General features: G+C 53.1%; 1 protein-coding gene across 1 annotated transcript in view; it reads right to left on the reverse strand.

The window, feature by feature from the left end:
• The window catches only part of Cngb1 (cyclic nucleotide gated channel subunit beta 1), a 63,631-nt gene that overhangs the window by 10,021 nt on the left and 28,904 nt on the right, over positions 1 to 24,706 (reverse strand). Inside the window, 14 exon segments of the mRNA XM_058575909.1 lie at positions 1,715 to 1,861; positions 2,225 to 2,343; positions 4,569 to 4,652; positions 4,746 to 4,843; positions 5,779 to 5,938; positions 6,515 to 6,656; positions 12,801 to 12,923; positions 13,899 to 13,963; positions 16,289 to 16,375; positions 16,742 to 16,792; positions 18,948 to 19,156; positions 20,089 to 20,244; positions 21,271 to 21,428; positions 23,827 to 23,937. Of these exon segments, the coding sequence (XP_058431892.1) occupies positions 1,715 to 1,861; positions 2,225 to 2,343; positions 4,569 to 4,652; positions 4,746 to 4,843; positions 5,779 to 5,938; positions 6,515 to 6,656; positions 12,801 to 12,923; positions 13,899 to 13,963; positions 16,289 to 16,375; positions 16,742 to 16,792; positions 18,948 to 19,156; positions 20,089 to 20,244; positions 21,271 to 21,428; positions 23,827 to 23,937 (1,710 nt within the window).

Genomic DNA, 24,706 nt, shown 5'->3' on the forward strand with positions numbered 1-24,706 from the left:
CTAGAACTCTGTGCTGGATGAATGGCTGTTGGTGACTTGTTCCCTTCCTCTGAGCTCTCTGTGCTGTTCCTCGATGGCCACATTCGATAGAACCAAGTGGAAGGTTAGCATATGTGACAAAATGGGGCGAGGGAGGGAATACATGTATAAAGAGGCTTTTTCCAAATGAAAAACTTGAGGGAGAATTCAATGGGTAAAAAGGGGAACCCGAGGATTATCATCATGAATCGAGCACCTGCCAGGCACCCCACAGAGATGTTCTCGCCCCTGGTTTATTGAATCTTCACAACGGCAAAGTCAGGGGTGGTCACCTTTATTTTACAGAGGCAAAAACTGAGACCAGAAAAGTTTAGCAACTTTCCTAAAGAAACACAGCCAGTAACTCACATGGAAGGGATTTGAGCCTCATTGGACTCCCAAGTCTATTCTGGGCTTTCTACCACCGGGTACTGCCTCTGCCGCTCAGTTTGAAGCCCAATCTTAAGGATCTGAAAGCAAAGCCCTGCTTTGCTAAAAAATAAAAATAAAAAATTTATAAATGACCTATTTTCCAATAATACAAAATACAGGTGCACAAGGTCACGGGTTGCAAAACGCTGGAAATACCCTCAGTGCACACTCACAGGAATGTCGTGCAAACCGCTGAAGGGGACAAGGAAGCCGTCCGTGCACCGAGAAAGCAGCTCCCAGGATATTTTGTCAAGGGGGAAAAGCCAGGTGCAAAAAGAATCTATGGTATGCTGCCTCTGAGCAACGGGGAAGGGAAAATAACACAGCCGTGGATCTGCCTACCTGTTGTAAAAGTCAACATAGGAATGAAATGCAGAAACCAATGAGGCTGGCCATCCCCAGGGGTGGGTGGCAGTAGGGGACGCTTGTCTGGGCATACAGTTTTGTAAAATGTGGACTTTTGGAAATTTAGCAAGGAACAGCCAGCAGATACTAAAGGTAAGAGATGAAAGTTTTATGAGCCGGGCGCGGTGGCCCAGGCCTGGAATCCCAGCGGCTCGGGAGGCTGAGGCAGGAGGATCGTGAGTTCAAAGCTAGCCTCAACTACTTAGCCAGGCCCTGAGCCACTCAGCGAGACCCTGTCTCTAAATACAATATTAAAAGGGCTGGGGATGTGGCTCAGTGGTTAAGCACCCCTGGGTTCAATCCCTGGTACCAAAAATAAAAAGTTCTAAGGGGAGTAGGACACCTGAATGGTCCTCAAGTCACTGCCCTGTAGTTACTTATTAATTACAAAAAGAAAAACACTAACAATAGTGTAGAACTTGACCACGAGATTGAATTAAAAACCATCAGACCAGCCCCGCGTGCCCCTAATGAGCTCACTGAGACAGACACAGGGTCACTCCTGCCCTAGATCTGAACCTGAGGGTCATCACAAGAAGACGTCGGGGGAACCCAGACCTAGGACAGTGCAATTCCAAGAAATCAAATTCAGTAAAGAGAGAAGCCAGCTGACCAGTGGTTCCAGATCCAAGGAGACAAAGGACAAGTGGCGACCCCATGTGACGTGTGACCCTGGGTCTGATCCAGGAAGGAACAGAAGCCAAGACAAGCTGAAAGAGACGCCCCTGGGATGATTAGCAAGATCTGAAATGGGTCCCAGGTAGATAAGGGTGTTGTTTCCATGTTAAATGTCCTGATTTTGGTAAAGGTACCATGGTTAGGTTAATGAAAAACAAAACCAAACAAGTAAATTATGTACCTGGCCTTCTTCCGGAGCAACTTCTGAGATTCAGGATAATGCACCAAAATTTCATTCAAGTCCTTCTTATCCAAAATGAAGAGGTTGGTGAAGCCGTGGGCCACCACGTTGGCTGTGCGCCGATTCCCGCCCCCGATGGCCAGCAGACTGGGTGGAGAGGGGAGGAGGTGAGAGCCTTCCGAGGCTGGGGGAGTCTGGGATTCTGTTTCTTGAGATGGGGTCTTGCTATGGCCCAGGCTGGTCTTGCACCCCTGGGCTCAAGCCTCGCGCAGGTGGCTGGGACCAGAGGTGCGCACCTTCCCGCCCAGGATCATGGCTGTGGTCACGATCAACGGTGCATCCCCCGCTGCGTGGAGCACGATGGTGACCCCACAGACTTGAGAGCCCAGACTCAGCCTGCAAATGCCAGCAGGTGCCCGTGCTGTGCCCACCCAGTCTCCCAAGATCCACCGCGGCCCCTGCCCCAGCCTTTGCCCAGAGCCTCCCACTCGCCCAGAGCCTCCCACTGACCTTATCTCTCCAAACACGGATCCAGCTTTCAGTGTCACCAGCACAGACTTCCCGTCAGGGCCCCCCAGAACCTGCACCTGCCCTGCCTGGATGATGTACATCTCCCGGCCGATCTCCCCCTGAAACAGACCGCGGAGAGTCCTTCTGTCCCCCTCAGAGCAAGCAGGGAAGAGGCGAGGGCTGGGCTCTGAGGCTGGTGGCCCAGGGAGGAGGCACCAAGACTGAGCCCATGGGGCCAATCACGTCCCACCGGGGCCTCAGACTCCTCATCTGTGGACCGGGGAGGCCAGCGCGCCCTGCCTGCCCGACTGATGGCCTCACGAGGGGAGGGTCAGCATGTCGCAGGAGAGAAAAACCAGCCACGTGCCAGGTGCTGGCGTAAGGGTCTCCTGCAATTCCCAGCTCTACCCGGCAATGGGGGTGTGGCACATGGGACAGTGACCAGGACAGTGGCCCAGGCTGTGAGTGACTGTCCAGGCCCAGCACCTACCAGGTGTTTGCTAACTCAGGAACCACCAAGCCCCGCGGGTCCATGACGCTTTGCGGTGCCAGCCCTGGTCTGAGTGCCCCGCGCACTTGTACCTTCAGAAGGCTCCGCACCCTTGGAGGCAGGACTGAGCTTTTCTCGAGGTCATAAAGCAAGGACGAGGCAGAGCCAGGACTGGATCCAGCTGGTTCCAGAGTTCGTGGTTTTCATGGTTGTTATGGGTTGAATTCCCCACTCCGCCCCCATTATCTGTCCCAATTGTAATCTCCAGTAGTTTAAAGTGTGACCGTATCTGGCAATAGGCTCCCCATAGGTGTAATTCAATTAAGATGAGGCTGTACTGGAGTCGGGTGGGTGCTGGGTGCCCAATCCAATCTGACTGGCATCCTTACACAAAGGGAAACTGGGGCCGGGCACGGTGGCGCACGCCTGTAATCCCAGTGACTCAGGAGGCTGAGGCAGGAGGATCTCAAGCTTGAGGCCAGCCTCAGCAACTAAAAGGTCCTAAGCAACTGAGGGAGACCCTGTCTCAAAATAAAAAGTAAAAAGGGCTGGGGATGCGGCCCAGTGGTTAAGCGGCCTTGAGTTCAATTCCCAGTACCTGCCCCACCCCCCCAAAAAGAGAAACTGGACACAGACAGGCATAGAGGAGAGATGATATGAAGGGACACAGAGAAGAAGGCCATCAAGAAGCCAACAAAAGAGGCCTGCCACCTGTCCGTCATGCCTGGCATATTTGAAATGGGGAGAGGCCAAGGACAGGAACCCGTGACACTTTAGGTTTGTTCACCAAATGTTTCCTGCGTGTCTCACACCGCGACCCTCTTCGAGAAATGGGGAGGTAGTGGGCCTTCCTGTTTCCACGTTCAGTCTGTCACGGGGCCAAAGTGTGAGGGTCACCAAGCTCCCCCTCTCTGGAAGGCCGCCCCTGGAGAGTGTCGCCGAGCAAAACCGCCAGCAGAGGGCGCCACTCACGGGGCTGGGAACGGCAGACTCCCAACACCTGCTGCCGTCCTCTCACCTACTGCCAACTGCGGTCCCCAGGCAGACAACAGCCACGCAATTGTCATTGCTCTGTGCCAGGCACAGTGCCAAGCCATGGGCTCATATTTCCCCTCCCAGCCCACCCCCATACGGAGGCACTACCAATGGCCCCTCGTCGCCCAGGAGCCGAGCAGGAAGGGCGGACGCTGGCTCAGCTGCGCAGCGAGGACAGGGCTCCAGTGTCAGGGACATCACTTGATTGTTCCCAGATCCCTCCCGGGAACTTTGAACCTCAGCCTCCTGCAGCAGTTTTTCCTTCCTGTCCCCCAGCTCTCTGTCCCGTTGGGGACAGCCTCCTTCCTTCCAGCTGTCTGGGAGCATGGGGCCCAGTCAGCCACCCATCCAGACTTTTATCTGAAACCTTCCAATTTTTGGAGGCTAGAGACCAATTCAACTTGGGGGAAAGAAAAAGATTAAGGAAAAAACCCACTAAACCTCACAAGGGCACCAGCCTGCAGCTTCCAGCCAGGGCCCACCCCTCTTCCCTCCCATTTTCCTGATAGAAAGACGGAGGCATTGGAAGCAGTTCCATCTGCACGGTGAAGCCCCTCGATTCCCTCTTCTACAAGGCGGGAATCCTCATCCTGCGCCCCTGGTCTCAGGCCGAGGGAGGGATGGGAACGCTTTGCAAATCCTGGGGCACCTTGGTGCACGTCCACTGCCTGGGGCTGGGTACACTGATCCCAGGTCAGCTGAGGCTCTAGTGCACAGGGCTAAAGTGGCTGGGGGCTTGCAAACGTCTCTGGGCCATCAGGAATGCACTCCAGCCGGTGCCCGGGAGGGCGGGCGGCTGTGCAGGCCCCGGCCGCTCACCTTCTTGCACACGTAGTCGTTGGGCAGGTACACGACAGAGCGCAGCCTCTTCAGCATGTCAAAGATCATCTGCCGGTCACAGCCCTGCCCAAGGAAGGGGGAAAGGAGGCCCACTGAGCGGAGGTCTTGGGCTTCGGTTCCTCCAGAGGCCCCAGGGAAAGGGCACTGGCGGGGTACCTGGAAGAGCGCCACCTTGCTGACGATGTCGTAGTTCACGTCGATGGCGAGGTCCAGCCGCATCTTGTCTGGAAGCTGCACCATCAGCTCTGACTCATCTGTGAACAAGACCTGGCAAGGGTCAGAGGCGAGGCCAGCCCCGCCCCACGCAGGCCCTGGCCGAGACCCCTGCTCTGGCTCACGCAGCCCACCTTCCCCTGAAGCGCAAACCATTCTTGAAAGACCCTGAAAGCATCTCCTGTGGCCTCCAGGCCTTTACCAACACCTGTGCCAGGAATGCGGTTCCCTAATGAACTCCTACTGACCCTTTAAAACCCAGCACTAACGTCATTTCCTTCAGGAAGCTTCCCCTGAACATCACCCCCCCACCCAGATTCTGTGTCCCTGTGCTATAGGACCTGTCACGCCCTTGACTGCAATGGTGTGTGAGCTGCTTTCCCAGTCACCCTAGAAGAACAGGAGCAAGCGATGACCAGGTACCAGGTATTCACAGAATTTTGTACAAAGAGTATTTTATTCAGTTGTCCCAGTAACCCAAGAGGGTCCGCTGCTGTGATCAGGAAAGGGCAGAGGCTTTGCCAGGGCTGTGCAGACAGGGCACAGAGGCAGGATCCCTCCCAGGCTGGGTGGCCCAGAGCCGCCTGCCCCAGGAGAGCAGGGGACAGGTCTGCTGTGCGCACCCAGGGGAGGAAAGAGAGGAGAGCAAAGAGGGAGGAGGCGGAGGAGAGGCTTCCTCTTTCCTGATTTAAACTGTGCTGAACCTTTGATGGGGCTGCGCCTGTTGGGGAGTGAGGTGAGGAGACACCGTGCCAGAAGACAAGACCCTCGGGTTTTGGGGGGTCCCAGGTCCCAGCTGGAGGTACCCAGAGGCCTCAGGAGGCCCCTCTCTCAACATCGCAGCCAAGAGAGGCCCAGCTGGAGACCAGGGCGAGGGCAGCGTTTGGGACACGGGACGAGGGCAGCATCTGGGAAGCCCGGCACCAGGTGGCAGGGGTTGGGTGGGGAGCTGGTACCCGGGGCAGGCCCATCTTACCCAGCATGCCTTGCGAGTGCCAGGTGTACTCGTACCAGGTCTTGACCCGGTTCTGCACAGACCTGGGGATCCTGTAGAAGTTCATGTACTTCACGGTGCTGTCCATGCAGCTGCGGTAGTAGGTCTGTCCCGCCGTGGCCGCCCCCACCACGTCTCTCATCTGGGGGAGAGGGCAGGGGAGTCAGTGAGCTGCAGGGTGGTGGGGAGGGGTCGCTTCTCACAGACAGGGGGCGGGAGGGAGTCCTGCCTCCGCATGGACATGGGCAGGGTGAGGGGCTGCTGCCCACTGCGCTGGCCTTGGGTCCCTGGAAGCTCACTGGTCTGGGCTGATTCTGCTACAGCATGGACCCTCGTGCTGTGGGCCAAGCCCTTGCTAGAGGAAGAGGAACCTACTGTGTGCTGTTCCTCGGAGTGGTTTTGAGGACCCCGATGGTCACCTCCAGCACTAACTAGAGTATGAATACTCCCCCCGCAGGTGGAGACACCAGCAGTTTCTCTCACAGGGCACAGGCCAACTAAGTCCCCCGCCTTTCCAGAAAACCCTGCGACGGGCTCCCCCAGACACCCGATGGGCATTTCAAGTGGGAAGGACCTCAGAGAGGGAGGGACCCCACAGCCCGGGGCTCTTTCTCAGGCTCAGTCCCAAGGCAACACGCAGGGAGAGCAAGGCTTCTGGAAGCAGTGGGGGGAGGGGCCTTCAGGTTTGGGGGGGACTGCAGGCTGGGGCCCCGGCTACCTGTCCAATCATCACGGAGAAAGCGAAGACCCCCGTGAAATAATTGAGGAGCTGGAAGACAATTTCAAAGAGGGTCTGGGGGTCGGGCAGCCCCCCGATGGTGATGAGGGTCTTCACGGCCCAGTAGTAACAGCGAACGTAACTGGAGGGAGAAGAGAAAAAGGCCTTTGGTCACCATAGGACCCACCCTGCTGGCCTTGGGCAGCCCAGTCCAGATATTTCTGAAAGATGTCACCATGCACACGAGGGAAACTCGCCTCCCGCCCAGGCAGGGGACATTCTGGTTTCCAAAGCAGGTTCATGGGTGCTGTCTGGGTTGGCTGTGGCTCTGTCCCTTCCTTGCAGGACATGTTGTCATGCCCCTATACAGACATGGAGACTGAGGCTGCAAGGTATCTAGGAAAGGCTGTCGGGAGGATGGACAGCTCCGGTGACTGCACTCCTTCAGCCTCCTTCAATGTCCCTTCAGTCTCCACACTCTTGTCCTTTGTCAACCCCTGTCAGGCTGATTTCCAGAAAGCAGGTGAACAACCAGGTGGGAAGACAGGGTCGCCCTCTGGAGCTGCAGGTTTTACATCTGCAGACTCAACCCGCCTCAGATGGAAGATAATCAGAAAAAAAACTGCAGATCGGACGCATACAGACTTCTTTTCTCATTGTTATTCTCTAAACAACACTGCGTACCACTGTAGAGCACTTGTGTGAGGTGTGATCAGTCATCTAGAGACGATTTAAAGAACACAGGGGGATGCGCCAGGGGGACATGCCAACACCGCACTATCTTGTAGAGGGCACCTGAGCGTCCTTGGATTCTGGCATCCTCAGGGGTCCTGGGGCCAAGCTCCTGCTGGTTCATAGAACAACTATGTCTCCATGACAATTTTTCTGACCCTCCCCTACCCCACCCATTTTCCAGAATGAACATGAGGCCCCCAAAGGGAAAGGGAGCACCCTCTTGGCAGTCCCAGAACAGGGACTAGAACCAGGGTGCCATCTGTCTGGCTGTCAATCATCCATCATGAGGTAACCCCTGACAGAGGCCCACGACATGTCAGGAAGGGAGGTGTGGGTGACGGGATCCTCCTGTGAGATAAAAGGCACAGAAGATGCCCTGAGCTTGTCTGGTTATCACAAAGCAGCAAGAGATCACCCACCGGTCTGTACCCTCAGGCTGAGCCGCCCTGCAGTCAGCCACGAAGGAGGCCCGCCCAGCCTGGAGATGGGCCGTGGGGCCAGCCGTCCAGGGCCTCCCTGGGCTCTGCTCACCAGCTCTGCCTGCAGCCCTGCAGCTGCAACATGGGCTCCGGGGCCAGGCCACCTGGGCTCAGAGCCACTTTCCAGCTACGGAACTTGCAGGTTTTAAAGATTTCTCCAAGGTTTAGTCTCCTCCATAAAATGGCGGTGGCAAGGGGACATCCTTCACAGGCCACTATGAGAAGGAAATGAGGTGTCAGAAGAGTGCCTGGCGCAGGTGGGTCCTCAGCCAATCAGTGGTTAAGACTTTCATGCGGCCAGTGCCTGCCACGGGCCTGCAGGGGGGGCAGGGACAGCCTGGCCTGGGTCCTCGGGAGGTTCCCCTCCAGCAGGGACAGCAAGAAAGGGGCACTGACTGCTGGGAGGAGGGCGCAGAGGTTGCGGGAGTGAGGCCCTGGCCTTTCTGAATCTCGTTTTCACCTGTGGCCTGGACGTCCAGGGCAGCACCAGGAAGGCTGCCTGGTCACGCCCCTGTCATACCTGTTCTGGCCACCAGAGGGCTGTGGAGCACCTTTAGTGACTGAGCAGCCCTCAACCCTGGGGACCAACCAGGCTGGGGGAGACCTGGGTGTTCAGGTAGCTGGGCCACCAACAGAGAGGACAGTGTCCACAGAGCTCCGGCTTTCTCCCAGTTAGAGGAACCTTAATTGGCACATCACATCTTAGGGACAAAGTCCTCATGTCTTCCCTGCTAGTGGGTCTGTGGGACCCTCCCTCTGTGCCCAGGCTGGGCAGAACCAGAGCAGGAGAGCCCTGGACAGGGTGAAGGACCAGCACATGTAGGAACTTGGGTGCCCTTCCTGCTTTCCATCCCTTCCCAAGGCTGCCAGCGCCAGAGAGGTGGGTTCTTAGCTCAGTGGGACGTGAGCCCTCTGGGATTGAAGGAAACTCCCCTGGAGTGAAATTAACGTATTCTCAAGATTTAGCTTCCATTTCCAGGAGGGTAGAAACACTGACCCAAGGTTATGGACCCCTTTACTGGCATGTTGGCTTCCCCAGAAAAATAGCTATAGCTAGGAAGGGGACACTGACCAGTGTCCAGGCCCAGGCTGTATATCTTACCTGCACTGGCTTATTATTCCTCTCCAGAATCCTGAAGGTGATACTACGGTCATTTTGTAGATAAGAAAACTGAGTCTCACGTTGACAAATTTCTACACACATATGACCTGCCCAAATCAAACCAGGAAGATGTAGAAAACCTAGACAGACCAATGTCAAGTCAAATGAAACTGAAACAGCACTTAAAAGTCTTCCAACAAAGAAAAGCCCAAGACCAGATGGATTCTCAGCTGATTTCTACCAGACCTTTAAAGAAGAACTAACACCAGTCTTTCTCAAATTATTCCATGAAATTGAAAGGGAGGAAACATTCCAGATATATTCTTTGAAGCCAGTATAATCCTGATACCAAAACCAGACAAAGACACATCCGGGAAAGAAAACTACAGATTGATATCCCTGACAAACATAAATGCAAAAATCCTTAATGAAATGTTAGCAAACTACATTCAAAAATACTTCAAAAAGGTAATGCATAATGATCAGGTGAGTTTCATCCCAGGGATGCAAGGTTGGTTCAACATAAACGAATCAATAAATATAATTCTTCAGTAAATGGAATAATGACCAAGGATCTTATGAGCATCTCAATAGATTCAGAAAAGACTTTTGATAAAATCCAGCACCTGTTCATGTTAAAAACACAGGAGAAACTAGGGCTGGAAGGAACTTACCTCTACATTATAAAGGCTGGATACGACAAACCCCAAACCAACGTCACACTGAAGGGAGAAAACCTGGAAGCATTTCCTCTATAATCAGAAATGAGAGAAAGATGTCCACTCTCTCCACTTCTATTCAATATGGTTCTCGGAACTTTAGCCGGAGCAACCAGGCAAGAGGAGGAAATTAAAGGGATAAAAACAGGAAAAGAAGAAGTCAAATTATCTCTATCTGCTGATGACATGATTCTATGCCTAGAAGACCCCAAAACCTTACCAAAAGACTTCTGGAACTGATAGATGAATTTAGCAAAATAGCAGGATACAAGATCAACATTCATAAATCAATAGCTTTCCTATAATCCAACAGTGATTCTGCTGAGAAAGAAATCAGGAAAGCCATCCTATTCACAATAACCAAAAAAAAAAAAAGGGTTGGCCATTAATCTAATCAAGGAGGTGCAAGATCTCTACAATGAAAATTATAGAACACTGAAGAAAAAAATTGAAGAAGACCTTAGAAGATGGAAAGACCTCCCATGTTCGTAATATTATCAAAACAGCCATGCTACCAAAAGTAATATTCAGATTCCATGCAACCCCCATTAAAATACCAATGACATTTTTCACAGAACAAATAAAATTTATTTGTAAGAACAGGAGGCCCAGAATAGCTAAGGCAATTCTATTTTTTTTTTGGCGGGGGGTGGGGGTACCTGGGATTGAACTCAGGGGCACTTGACCACTGAGCCACATCCCCAGCCCTATTTTGTATTTTATTTAGAGACAGGGTCTCACTGAGTTGCTGAGGCTGGTTTTGAACTTGCAATCCTCCTGCCTAAGCCTCCCCAGCTGCTGGGATTACAGGCGGGCACCATCACGCCTGGCAGCCAAGGCAATCCTGAGCAAGAAGAGGGATTGATCCTAGAGGCCTCACAATACGTGATCTAAAATCACACTACAGAGCTGTGGTAACAAAAACAGCACGGTACTGGCATCAAAACAGAATGAAGACCAATGGAATAGAAAGAGAGACACAAAGACCAACCCATATGCTCACAGCCACGATATTTGACAAAGGTGTCAAAATATATGTTGGAGAAAAGACAGCCTTTTTAACAAATGGTGCTGGGAAAACTGAATATCCCGTGTGTAGAATGAAATTAAATCCCTAACCCAATGGGCTACAGACTTTGGAATTAGACCCAAACTTTGCAAGTGCTAAAAGAAAGCATCGGCTCAATAGTCCAATGCACTGGGACAGGCACTCAGCAAGACCCCTGAAGCTCAAAGAAATAAAACCAAGAATCAATAAGGAGGATGCCGTCAAATTAAAAAGCTTCCATACAGCAAAGGAAACAAGAGTGTGGAGAGAGAGCTGCAGGAGGGGAGAAGATCTTTGCCAGCTGCTCCTCCAACAGGGAGTTAATATCCAGAACATGTAAAGAACTCAAAAAAATATAACCCAGAAATACACAAACATGCAAATCACCCAATCAATCAATGGGGAAGAGAACTAAAGAGACATTTCCCAGAAGAGAAAACACAAATGGTCAACAAATACATGAAAAAAAAAAAAGTTCAACATCTCTAGCAATCAGGGAAATGCAAATCAAAACTCCACTAAGATTTCATCTCACTCCAGTCAAAATGGCAATTATCAAGAATACGAATAATAATGCATGCTGGCAAGAATGTGGGGGAAAGGGTACACTCATACAGTGTTGGTGGGATCTCAAACTAGTACCATCACTCAGGAAAGCAGTATGGAGATTCCTCAAATAACCAGGAACGGAACCACCATACAGCCCAGCTATCCCGATCCCCAGTATTTATCCAAAAGATCTAAAATCAGTATACGATAGCAATACAGCCACTCCAATGTTTGTAGCGGCACACTTTACAATAGCCTAAGCATGAAATCAATCCAGATACCCACCAACAGATGAACGGATTAAGAGAATGTAGATACTCACAACGGAGTTTTACTCAGCCATAAAGAAGAATAAAATCATGGCATTTGCTGGTAAATGAATGAAAAGGGAGAACATCGTGCCAAGTGAAATAAGCCGGACTCAGACAATGAAGGGTCAAATGTTTTTTTCTCCTATATGTGGAAGCTTGAGCAAAATTAGGGAAAGAAGGTAGGGGTGGGTGGGAGGACAGGACAGCGTGAAGACAGAGGGAAGGTGGGTGGAGCAGGAGACTGAGGGAGGAAAGAGGGACGGGAAATGGGAAGAAATATGGTGAATCTAACAGAATCACGTTAAATGCATACATAAATGCACCACAGGGAGCTTCACCTTTCTGTATATGTAGAAAGCACCAATTGAAAATAAATAAATAAAATGGGGCCAGTTGAGCGAGGAGGCGGGGGAAGGAGGAGAGGAGGGAAAGGGGAGCAGAGACTGAAACGCGGTCAATCAAATTCCACGCACATGTGAGTTTGTCAAAAGGAACCCAACCTCTACTTATAACTACAACGCTCTAATTAAAAAAAAAACAAAAAAACTGTGAGTCTCAGAAGGGGCGAACTCTAGAGTTGGAAGCAGGTGCCCGGAGGGGGACCCAGTGTGGAGGGCTGGACTGTGAGCTTTTCGCATCATGAGAGGCCCAGGGGAGCGCTTGCCTGGCATGCACCAGCCCCTGGCTTCATCCCCTGCACCGTGGGGGAGAAAAGAAGGAAGAAAATGAGGCAGTCCATGTATGGGAACTCTGGACTTCCCCAGGGACCTTTCTATAACCCTGAGACCACGCTAAAGAAGTTTATTAGTTTTTATTCATTCAAATAATTAACATTTTTGCACCCTTGGCTATTCCCCTTGCAAGAATTTGAGATGAGGAAACCATCAGGCCAGAGGACAAAGGTTCCCTGCAGTGTCACATGGCACATAAACACCGTCGCCACCCTCCCATGGTATAATTTGGGAATGGCAAGCCAGTTGCCCCTGTCCACAAGCTCCTCGGTGGCTGGTGACCCCCGGGAAGCTGTGTTGGGAAGTGTTTTGTGGCCTCGTTCCCAGTGGGCCATGGGGGGTGAGGGGTAGATGGATGGTGTGCTCGCCTGCCCTCCTGGGCTTTGGGAAGCTGAAAGGACCCTTCCTGCAGGTCTCGTTCCCATCTGTACCTGTGCCAGCCTACAGCAGGTGCTCGGGAAACTGGCTCAGGAAGACAGGGGACATGGCCCCTGAACCTCATCTTAGGAAAGCCATTCCTTAGCAAAACAGTGGCAGGGAGACTCCTTTCTAGGAGCCTGTATGCTCTGAATGACAAAGAAGGAGAATGTCACCCGGAGGAGGCTGGCTCACCTGTTTCCCACGCCATCGTACACCCAGTGGGTGGAGCCGATTCCCTGATAGGCCGACGCCCAGTAGTACAGGCAGGAGTTCAGGTGCAGGCTGTAGAGCAGGTAGGCTGTGGTCCTGATGACCCTGCCCAGGCGGGACACCACCCAGGGTGAGAGAGAGCGTGACCCCAGGTGACAGCGTGCTGGTGGCCTCTTGTCACCCCAGGGGCAGCGAGGGGGCACACCTCTCCTCCTGGGAAGCCCACTTTACAACTTCCCCCATTGGAACGTGTGGCCCAGCCGTGGGTGGACGCCCTGCCAGTGGGAACAGCTGGTGGCCACACTGGCCCCGTGGGGTACTCTTTCGAGGCAGTGGCAGTTAGGAATGGTGGCCCTTGATGGGAACCTTGTCAAGACTTGAGGCTGGGACTGGTCCAGGCGGGAAGAGCTACCTGCTGATGAGTTCTGGGGGAGCAGAGGGGACAAGGGAGACACGTGGCTGTGGGGAGGGCCTGGAGGGGACAGGTGACTGCAGAGAGGTGACCATGAGGCTGAGAGGTCTGAAGAGGTGCAAGGAGCCTTGTTTCCCAGCGTGGCTGGTGACCTTGTGCCCCCCCCACCGTGCTGCTGAGCAGCTGCGTCCACCTGTGTGGACCCTCGTCCCAAGTCACAATGGGAGGAAATAGGACATTCCTGACTCTAAACATAAACATCCCTTCAGAGAGGAGGAGGCTGGGCCAGGAAGAGGCCAGGAAGAGGCCCCGCTTCCTGTGTGCTGAGGCCGGGAGGTCAGGGTGGGACAGGGGAGGTGACGGTCGTGGTGAGACTGCTCTGTCTTGGGGTGTGTGTGTGTGTGTGTGTGTGTGAGGAGTGTGTGTGTGGAGTGTGCGTGTGTGCAGTGTGTGGTGTGTGTGTGCGTGTGTGGGGGGAGTGGGTGGTGTGTGTGTGGTATGTGTGTGTGAGCACATGTGTGTAGTGTGTGTGTTTGTGGTATGTGCACACGTGTGTGTGCGTGCATGCATGTGTGGTGTGTGTGTATGGTGTGGGTGTGCGTGGCATGCGTCTTTGTTGTGTGTCCACACGTGTGCATGTGCGTGTGCGTGTGCGCGCGCGGCCCCACCTGTACACGTAGGCCTTGCTGAGGATGGCTTCCAGGCGGTTGTTGAACTCGAAGAAGGCCATGTACTGGGAGCAAGGAGCAGGTGTCAGGGGCAGCCACGCTGCAGGGGCCACACTGCCCTCAGCTCCCTGCTGCCCGCGGCCCCAGGACTGAGCCCTTCCTCCTGGGGAAGGGGCTGGACAGTGAATGTCCCAAACCAGAGGGCTCTCGTCCTGGGCCTGGTGGGGCCAGAAACCCCACTAGGAATCAATGGCAGCCCTGGCCCCTTCCCTTGGGAATCACACATGGTCCTGGTTTCACAGTGGCATATAGTTAATTAACGGGGACTCCCAGACCTTCTGAACCCCACCGTGAGACTTTCAAGGGTCCACGCACTCCAGGTTAGGGACGCTTTTAAATGTTGACTTTTAAAGGGAACGATCTTATTTTTTAAAAAATCATCCCTAACACTTCTTCCTTAGTTCCTTCAAAGACTTATTTATAGTAATAAAAGTATAACAATAACCACTTTTTTTGCAGGGGGTTCCTGTGGACTGAGCCCGGGGACACTCCACCACTGAGCTACATCCCGAGCCCTTTTTATTTTTTGAGACAGGGTCTCACGGAGGTGCCAGGCTGGCCTCACATTCTAATCCTCCTGTCTCAGCCTCCCATGTCATTGGGATTACAGATGTGCTCCACTACTCCTTTATGGAACTCCTGTTATATGATCAGTACCTTGTATAACTACCTCCCTCCCTCCTTTCCTTCCTCCTTCCTTCCTTGATGAGAGGGACGGAGACCGGCGCCTGACACATGCTAAGAAAGCACTCTAGCTCTAAGCCACACCCCCAGCCTTATAATTCTCCTTTGGCAGAAAGTTGTCACTCAGTGAAGTCCAATAATGTGTCCAAAGCCCATGCTGGGAAGTGAGAGTCAAATTTTTTTTCTTTTTTGTTTTTTTTTAGTTGTAGATGGACACAATACCTTTATTTTACTTGTTTATCTTTTCATGTGGTGCTGAGGATCCAACCCAGGGCCTCACACAAGCTGGGCAAGTGCCCTACCACTGCGCCCCAGCCCCAGCCCCAGCCCCAGCCCCAGCCCCAGCCCCGAGCCAACGTTTGAACTCAGATCAGACTCCAAGCTGCCGGCTCCTTCTGTTGGGCTACATCCGTCTGGATCTTTGAACACCTGCAGTTTTTGGATATTTGAAAATCGTATCTATGAAGAATTCCTAAAGGGCAGCCAGCCAGCATGCAGGGGCCCATTCCCATTTCCATCTAGAGTTTGAATTGGATAGAGAAGAGCCATGGGCTTGGAGCCCTCCCCCCAGGTTCAAACGGATGCCCCCTCCGAGTCATGCTAAATGTTAGGCCTGGGAGTTACGCATGCTCACAGGGGCTACCTCATGAACAAAGGCAGGGACCTCACTTCCACATCTGGGGTAGTCTTGGCCTGTGGACCCAACCTTCCTCACGCCAACGACGAGCTCTAAAGCAACCTCTGCAGCCCCCGGGAGGCTGGTACGAGTCAGATAAGAATGGTGCCAAGTACAGTTTCCCTCTTCCCCTTGGCAGCCAGGAAGCTCAGAGGCAGCTCCTGGGCTCGGTTTCATAGTGTTCTCTGCCCTTTTTCTCTGGGTTATTGATGTTATTGCATTTCCCTTTTGTGTAAATCCCCCCTAAAAAGGCACCAGGCATCATGTAGGGAGAGAGAGGAATTTAAGTGGTTGGCTGGAAAAATTTATTTGGGGGATCCCAGGAGCCCTGAGTGGCTGTCTACCCTAGCCACATTAAAGGACAGTTGCCAGGTCTCCAGTATCAGGGACCCTGCCTCTACCCAGTGAGTGGCAGGATGAACAACTGGACTGACATTGAGCACCAACCAATGACAAACAGGTGGTGGGCGGGGCCTTCACATCCATCCTGGCACTTCTTCTCCTGTGACCTTGGGCACATCACCCAGCAGCTCCAAGTGCCAGTCTCCCTGCCTTTTAGGTAGAGCCCATCATAAAGTAGAACCCCACTCTGGACCATCTCTTTAACGGTCAGAGGGGACAGACTGCCTACTCCAGCCCCGGCTGTGCTCCATCCTGTGTGCCCTTGGGCAGGTTCCTTAGGCTCTCTGAGGCTGTCAGCACAGCACCCACATCCAGGGTTGAGGAACCAGGGCCTGGTGAGCCCCTGGATCAACACCTAGCAGCAGTGCCACAGAACCTAGAGCAGCTGGGGTCACTTTCCATTAAGACATGGGAGGAGTAGATGCCTGTCCCCTGGGCCACCTTCGAGGACACCTCCCCCTTCCTAGGCTCTTGGGGGAAACTTAGGGGGACATTAAGGTGGCAGTGTCTCAGTGCAGAGCACAGAGGTGCTAATTAGGCACAGGGGAAGGGCGGCTGCGGGTCTTACCTTTAAGCAGCGGGGCAAGCGGAGGAGGGGGTTCAGGCCCAACTTCAAGTAGAGGAAATCCAAGGGCAGGAGGCACAGCAGGTCCATCTGCAATCCCAATGGCCCCCACGGTGCACGGTGAAGGGGGGGCAGGGGAGTGAAGGGAAAGGGTGGGGCCTCTACTGTGGAAAGATGAGGTCAGAACCCCAAGAGGGCGTCAGACGGAGGGTAGGAGATATCCCACCAACCGTCCCTGGGCTTCGGCCTCAGTGGAAGCACCAGGCAGGTCTCTTACCATGACCATGGCCCCGAGGGCTACTGGGAACCAGTGGTAGGGGCTGACCCGTTGCAAGGTGGCCTCTGAGCACCACCCAGCCTGAGTGGCCTGGAGGACACTCCATGGGAGATAGTGGCAGCCACATCCCCAGAGCCTGCGAGGCCCCGCGAGCACCACAGCTGGCCAGCTGCACGCACCTTAAATCGGCGGGACTTCAGGTAGTTGTTTCGCATCTCCTTTTTGTCCACCTGAAGGAAAATGGGACAATGACGGTGAAGTGGGTGAGAGCTCGGGCCCTGACCTGCGCAGGCAAAGGGGGTTCCTCCAGAGTCCCCTCCTCCCAGAGCAGCCGCCTGAAATAGGCAGTCATGGAGCTTTCCCTCCGCAGCCTGCTCTTCCCCCACGACCTGCGGCTTTTACTGAGTGGCAGGGGCCGATCAGACCTGCCGGGAGGCTGGCCTGGGAATTCTCTTCCCCTTAATTTGTTTTAAAGGCAAAACTTCAACGTGTTCACACGCAGGGGAGCAGGGGCTGCCGGTGGGAGTTGTCTCTCTGCTGTTCTGGGTGGAACCCAGGGCCCGCGGCCTGCCGGGAAGGTGCTCCCACTCCACCGCACCCCATCCCTCCCCCCGTGGGGAATCTTAGGAAGTGACTTGCATGAGGAGATAGGGGACTATGTCACCTGCTTTGGGGGTGGGTAGAGTTCTCTTTACTTTTTTTGTTTTTTTCTTTTGGTGCTGGGGATTGAACCCAGGGATGTTCTACCACTGAGCTGCTTCCCGGGCCCTTTACTATTTTTTTGCACCTTCTTTATTGGTGCATGATAGTTATGCATAGTGGTGAGGTTTGCTGTCACATAGTCTTACATGCTCACAATGTAACAATCTCATTTGGCCAATACCAGTCCCCAGCCCGTCCCCCTCCCTCTCGGCACCCCCCCTTCCTTTTCTATATTCTACTGAGCTCCTGCTCATGAGATACCCTCCTTTTCCCTCTCTAGCTTCCACGTTTGAGAGAAGACATGCGACCCTTGACCTTCTGAGTTTGGCTGATTTCGCTCCACATCATGGGCTCTAGTTCCATTCATTTTCCTGCAACTACCATAATTTCAATTTTCTTTATAGCTGAATAAAACTCCCTTGTGTGTATACACCACATTTTCTTTATCCACTCTTCGGTTGATGGGCACCTAGCTGGTTCCATTGTTCAGCTGTGGTGAACCGTGGGCTGTAACATGGGCAGGCATGTGTCACTCTAGTAAGATGACTCTAATTCTTTGGGACAAAAACCAAAAAGTGGTATAGCCCGGGTCATATGGTGGTTCCATTCCTAGTCTTTTGGGGAACCTCCACACTGATGTCCATAGCTGTACTGATTTGCAGTCCCACCAACAGTCTAATAGCATTCCTTTTTCTCCACACCTTTGCCAGTCCTTATTACTATTGCATTCTCGACGGCTGCCATTCTGACCAGTGTGAGATGAAATCCCAATATAGTTTTGGTTTGAATTTTCCTAACTGCTAATGAGGTTGAACATTTTGCTCATACACTTGTTGGACATGTGTATTTATTCTTTTGACAAGTATCTGCCCAGATGCTCAGCTAAATTGCTGAGGGGCCTCAAACTTAGGACCCTCCTGCCTCAGTCCTCTGAGTTTCTGGGATTACAGATGTGCATCACCGGATCCAGCTCTTTTTTTATTTTTATTTATTTATTTTTTTTAATGTTGAGACAGGGTCTTGCTAAGTTGCCGAGGCTGTCTCTGAACTTGCAATCCTCCTGCCTCAGCCTCCTGTGTTGCTGGGCTTACAGGAGTGCACCACCATGCCAGCTGACACTTGGTTTTGGTAACTCACAATCAGGGACTTGGTTTCCTCCAAGCAGGAGGTGGCTTAGAACAGGGTCTCAAACTGGTCCAAGTGGCAGAGCACCAGAATGCTCTCTGCAGGAGTCCCAGGAGCCACCGCCCCAATGCTGGTTTCCAGCAGTTATCAAGCTGAGCACCCTGCATCCTCTCAATCAATCTGCACAGTAATGCCACCAGGTGGGAACCATTACCAACCCCATTTAACAGATAAGGAAACTGAGGCTCAGGCCATTCAGCTAGGATTTGAACAGTGTGCCTGACCTAAAGGCCATTCCCTGGGCTACTACTCCATCCTTAATTCCAGTGGGTGGTCCAGGATCTACTTTGCCCATGAACAATATCGGATGTGCGTCCTCTGAACCTACCCAAGTGTGCAAAGTCAGCGACTGTGTTGTTGAACACACACAAGCAGCTGCACCTGAGCTTATCTTATTCCCTTATTTTATCGTCTACCGCAGCATCAGGGGTCAGTCCCCTGAAGGCTCTGACTGGGGGACTCAGCCCCCATCCCCCTCTCCCACGGCCTGTGACTCACGATGATGTCACCCCCTCGGACGAACTGCAGGCGGATCTGGAACACGACGATGTCCAGGAGGTAGATGAGGTCGCACAGGTAGTCCATCAGCAGCCAGAGGTGGACGTTGCCCGGCGTCTGGTAGGGGAAGGCCCAGCGCACGGGGATCAGCCAGCAGTTCCAGTTCCAGGCCAGCACCACGAAGAAGAGCCACAGGATGTACATCAGGTCTGCAGGGAGGGAGGCGGGCAGCTAGACCCAGCTGGAACCCAGGACCCTCCTCCGTGGGGCCAGGTGGGCTTCCAGCTTCCCAGGGGCCTGCACCTGGTGCTCCTGTCACTGTGCATGGGTAAAACTTCCTGTGCTTTAAGGACAGATCACCCCCAGGCCCTAATGAAGGGACACTGAGGAGGGGTTACAGGGACATTATTAGATAGTAGACACCTAACTAGAAAAGCATTTGGCTTTCATTCTTTTTGAAAAATTTTCTAACTGGTAATTCCTGCCTTAATAAGTCGTGCACGGAGGTTGGACGGATGGAGGGACAGACAGGGGGGTGGATGGATGGATGGACAGTGTAGGTCTCCTAGTCATCTTAGAAGCCCAGGGGACACCAGGATTGGAGTCTTGCCCCCTAAAAAATTTCCTTTGTGACCTTGAGAAAGTCACTCTCTGGCACTTGCCCTGCTCATCTCAAAGTCACAGGAGAATGTCAGATAAGAGGGGGAGGGAGGGCCTTTGTAAACTGTAAAGTGCTGTGCACATAGGCAGTGGCATCGCTCCCGAGGACTATGGAATGCGCTTAAAGGGATGACAGAGGAGTCACCTTCAATGTGGAAGAACCCTTCCCCGTCTCAGTGCAGCCACAGCAGAAAGACTCGGCCAAGAGCCAGGAGTCCTGGGCCTGTACTAACTCACTGTGTATTTAGGCTGGATGGTTTCTCTGTGCCTTAGTTTCTCCATCTCTAAAATGGGTGTGACCTTGTGTTCCTATTCCAGCGACTTTTGTTGTTGTTTAAGAACCAGGTGAGGAAGTGTGGAATCATTTGGAAAATGGGTCACAAACCTGGGACGACGTGGCCCCCCACCTGCCTCTCACCTCACCGGACTCTCTCCAGCCTCTCCCTCTCCCGCCCTCTCCCACTGGATGGTGGCAACTCACTGGTCAGCGGATCGATGCTCTGGGGGAACTTGCACTTCTTCCAGGGGCGCCGTCTGAACTTGCAGCAGAGCATGTCACAATAGTGCTCCTCTTCCACCTGCTCCACTTCCGGGGGCTTCGAGGCTGGGGCTGGCTCTGGGGCTTTCTTGGCTGGGGCTGAGGGATGACATGGGTGACCACCTGTCCAGCCCTGAGAAGGGTCCCAACCGCAGACCCTGGAACCAGAACTGAGGGTCCACCCCACTGCCTGCTGCAAGCTCTGTGTGTGGAATCCAGGGGGCTCCCCAGAAGCGCCCCCCTGGGCTCCCTCTGCAGCAGCAGCCAGGCTGCCCCCCGAGACTCTTATCCACTACAGCATGGAACTGCTTCAAAGGAGCTGTCCCCTGTGAGGTCCTCCTGGGCACGTTGACCATTTCAGCTCAGCCTTGCGCGCCTGTGTTTGGACCCCTGGCTGCCCTCTGATGGGCAGGGGTTTGTACCCAGGGCTCTCACTGTCGGGTCGGAGTGCGAAAGGGTCCAGAGAAATCAGGAGATGTTGCTCAGGCTTCTCAGAGTGGGAATCCTGGCCCCTCTGTCCCTGCCAGGGACACTGACTGGGACCTGGCCTCCTGCCTGGCAGCTACCTGCTGCTCTGGGTGACGAGGGCTTGTTGCTTACAGGCTCAATGTGGCCGTGTTTCTAGCTTTAGGACTATGAAGTCAGGGTCTGGTGAATCCATGGTGGGCACCTTGAGTTCCAAAGCCCTTCTCTGGAAAGATCTAGAAAACCTTCCTGACAAGAAAGCATGGTTCTTATTTCCCCCTAAATCCTTGAAAGAAAGGAAAATGTTCAGGTGGCCCCTTAAGAACTTTCGAGGCTCTGATGAATCTGAACAATAAGACCATCTGGGACACTCTCTGAGTGTGGCACGAGACAGCCCCACGCAGGACCCCACCTGCCAACGGGAAGGGGGCAGAGGGTCCGCAGTTACACTCGTGAGCAAGGCTGTTGCTCATAACCTTGATCTTTGTCCCCTCCCAGATAGAGAACCCGTATTCACAGGGCCCCAAGTCCACAGCACAGGGATCTGGGCTTCTCCTGTGCACTCCAGACTCGCCCTGGGCCACCCTCACCTTAGTTGGCAGGGACTTTGGGGACCCCATCCTTCTCTGGCCAGGTGGACCACCTGCAGCCCCCACTCACAGGGCTTGGGGCTCTCCTCGTCGGAGGTGACATCGGGGTCGATGAGCTTCTCCTTCACCTTCTCCGTCCGCTCCTTGAAGAGCTTCACCAGCTCCTGCAGCCGGTCGTTGATGATGGCGCTGTTCTGGCTGGCGGTGGAGGCTGCACGGTCCTGGCCACTGTGGGAACAGTACACAGGCTGAGCAGGAGAGGACCCCAGTGTCCAGCCAGAGCTGGACAGCGTCTGGGGCTCCCCTTCCGTCAGACCAGGAGGAGGCACATCCTGCCCCCTTTCCCCAACACTAGAAATTCGACCCCGTCCACTTTCTCCCAGGAGGAAATGCAGCAGGGATCATGTGCAGGTGCGCTGGCCCCAGGGTCAGAGAATGTACCCTGGTGCCTCTGATGCAGGCACAGTTCCTAAAATAAACTTTCATTCCATTTGTAGTTTGGGGAGAAACTCTTGGAAGTCAGCCCAGAGTTCAGCAGAATCAGGGATTTAGACCCAGCTCAAGGTTCCCATGAGATTTGTGCCTGCGGTAGAACAGAGAGGGGAGCAGGAGCTATGTTTGGGGACATAGGACATAAGTGGAAAAGGCACTGGAGACATGTGTTAGCCCTCTTTAACTTACAGGACTTAGAGTTCATGCACTGACAGTGAAAGAGAGTGGTAGAGAGAGAGGATGAAGGCTGCCCACTTTCCAACAGCATGGGGCATCTGCCCTGCGTGAGCTGGCACAGGTCACATGAGCGGGCTCCCCTCTGAGTGTCCACACTGTGATCAGCTTGCTGAGCGGACTGTACCAGTAGGATTTGCAGATGTGATATGTATATATGTGTCAAGGTACAGAAACTCAAGTCAACTACTTCTCTTGGGCTGAACCAAGGAATGGGCCTGATGAGAGGTGGCATGCAGGTACGGCAGACACGGGAGCTGCTTCTTGGCATCTGCTCTCCCCTGTGGTGAGTAGTGGCTGGAATAGAGCCACCCATCTTGGGACTTCACTTCCAGGTATGTGTGGGAAGCTGTCACCATTGGAACATGAGTAGATATGTGACATGCGACTCCAGAGCTCCTTGCTGAAGAAAGGCCTACAGTTGTCCCTTTCTGATGATGACGAGTGGGATCTTGGAAGCCACATGGAAAAAGTGGCAGAGCCACTATAACCTGGGTACCTAAATGATTCTGTGGAGCAGAGCCTTCCACTGACCAGAAACATTCAACTTGTGCCATAACTATGACATATGAGATATCTTCTTGTCCCTTCAGTCATTGAACTTTTAGGGATATTTGTTACAGCGACTAAGCCTAACTAATACATGGGTGTCTATGTTGACCTCCTCATAAGATTTCAAAGATAATTTTTGAATGTATGTGCAGTGCTGGGGATTGAACCTAGGCCTTTTTGCATGCTAGGCAAATGCTCTACCACTGAGCTACATCCCCAGTCCCTATTTTTATTTTGAGAGACAGGGTCTTTTTTTTTTAATATTTTATTTTTTAGTTTTAGGTGGACACAATATCTTTATTTTTTTATGGGGTGCTGAGGATCGAACCCAGAGCCTCACGCATGCCAGGCGAGCACATTACCCCTTGAGCCACATCCCCAGCCCCGAGAGACAGGGTCTTGCTAACCCACTGAGACTGGTCTCAAACTTGCAGTCTCCTGCTCCAGCCTCCCAAGTAGCCACTGTTCCCAGCTAAGGGTAATTTTTATTATCATACTTGACTTATGCCATATTATCTGAGGCTCGGTCCTAATCCTAACCTACCCTACTGTATTAAATGTGTGCTAAAATTGGCAACTGGCCTAGGGGTGAGGTTTAGGGTTTTTCCTGCTTCTTCATTTTTTATGAATTTCCTGTAACTCTGTTAAGCACAAATTGCATAAAATTATGAATGTAAAAACAAAAAAGACCAGAAGGAGGAAGGCAAGCCTGGCATCTCCTGTCTCAAGAGGCTCATGGCAGGGAATGGGGCCAAATGCCCATGGCTGGGGTACCCAACATGCACCAGGGTCCCTCAAATCCTTCAGAAACACCCCCCCCCATTGACCCAGCCTTGGGATAATTAGATGCCAGAGACCCCAGGCCCACGGCCGGAGTCACTGTGGTTTCTAACCCTGTTTTGCATACAAGGGGCAGCAGGATCGCCAGGGAGCGGGTGCAACCTCCCCAGGGCTGTGGTCTGAGGCTTTGATCCAGTAGAACTGGATGGGCCCGGGGGTCTGTAGTTTTTGACAAGCTTCCCAAGATGGGACCCAGTGGAGATCCTGTGTCCCCACTGTTCTTGCTGACCCTTTTGGGTCAGTCACCACCCCCTGTCTCTGAGCACTGCTGGCTGTTCCCAGAGCTGGACCCAGAGTTGCGGTCTATCCTGCGGAGTTGGCAGAACTCCTGGGCCAGCCAGGAGCAGCCAGCGCAGGAGACCAGCCGACGGACTGCTCAGAAGCCCCTGGAAGAAATACAGTCTCCCTAGCAGCCGTCCTCTAAAAACACGCACACCCCTCCACTTCCTCATCGGCCCACCCCACCCAGCCCCCCAGCACCAGGAGACCTGAGAGTGGCCCCACTCACTCGGCTTCCTGTGGGGTGGTGGGGTCTGACCAGGCCACCACTGGGGACTCGGCTGGTGACAGCGCCTTGAGTTCTTCGGCCTCATCATCATCGTGAGAGGGCAGTTTCTTCCTGAAAGGATACAGACACACAAGGCGCCTTTAGGGAGGGCAGAGAAATGACTTTGACCCTGAGGACCATCTGGAGCCGGTTCTTGGGTAGAGGATGGGGGAGGGGTGGTTCTGCCAAAGGGTCCTCATTTCGCTGGAGGGAGGCACAAAAGCAAAGAGAGGGACACTGCCTGCCTCGGACCTCCGACCTCTGACCTCCGTCTTCCCACCTGCTCTCTGACTTGGTATCAGGCAAACTTGAATTGCACCCAGCCCTGCCTCAGGCCAGGGTGTGACCTTGGCAAAGGACTTAAACTCTCTGAGCTTTTTCCATTTCCCTTTTCTGTAAAATAGGGCTAAATCTCCCCGACTACATGGGGTACTTGACACTCAGCCAGGTCTCAACTGGGACGTCCTTCCCCTCCTGACTCCAGTTCGAAGTCTCTCCTCCTCTGTGCCCACCCTTTCATGCTGTGACCTTGGGCAAATCCCATCCGCTCCTGGACTATAGGTTCCCTATCTGAATAAATGAAGACTAAATTATCCAGGGGTCCCCTGTCATTCAGAAAATTAAACTCTGCCATAGAATGCTGCATTTGGGGGCTTTTTGCATCTTGGTTGATGGCGTCTAAGCCAGAAAACCACCTGGATCTCAGGGACGAGAAGGTTCCTGCCCAGCCTGCCCCTGGCCTGGGGTCCCCAGGTTGGAGCCTGGGTGATCTGACGTGGTAGGAGAGGTGCCTTTGATACTATTTGATGTTGGCATTTTAGGGGTGAATTCCCTGGATTTT

Source organism: Marmota monax, unplaced genomic scaffold (assembly GCF_021218885.2).
Source record: "Marmota monax isolate L192 unplaced genomic scaffold, Marmota_monax_Labrador192_F-V1.1 WCK01_AAM20220418_F8-fsc00024, whole genome shotgun sequence".
Lineage (NCBI taxonomy): Eukaryota > Metazoa > Chordata > Mammalia > Rodentia > Sciuridae > Marmota > Marmota monax.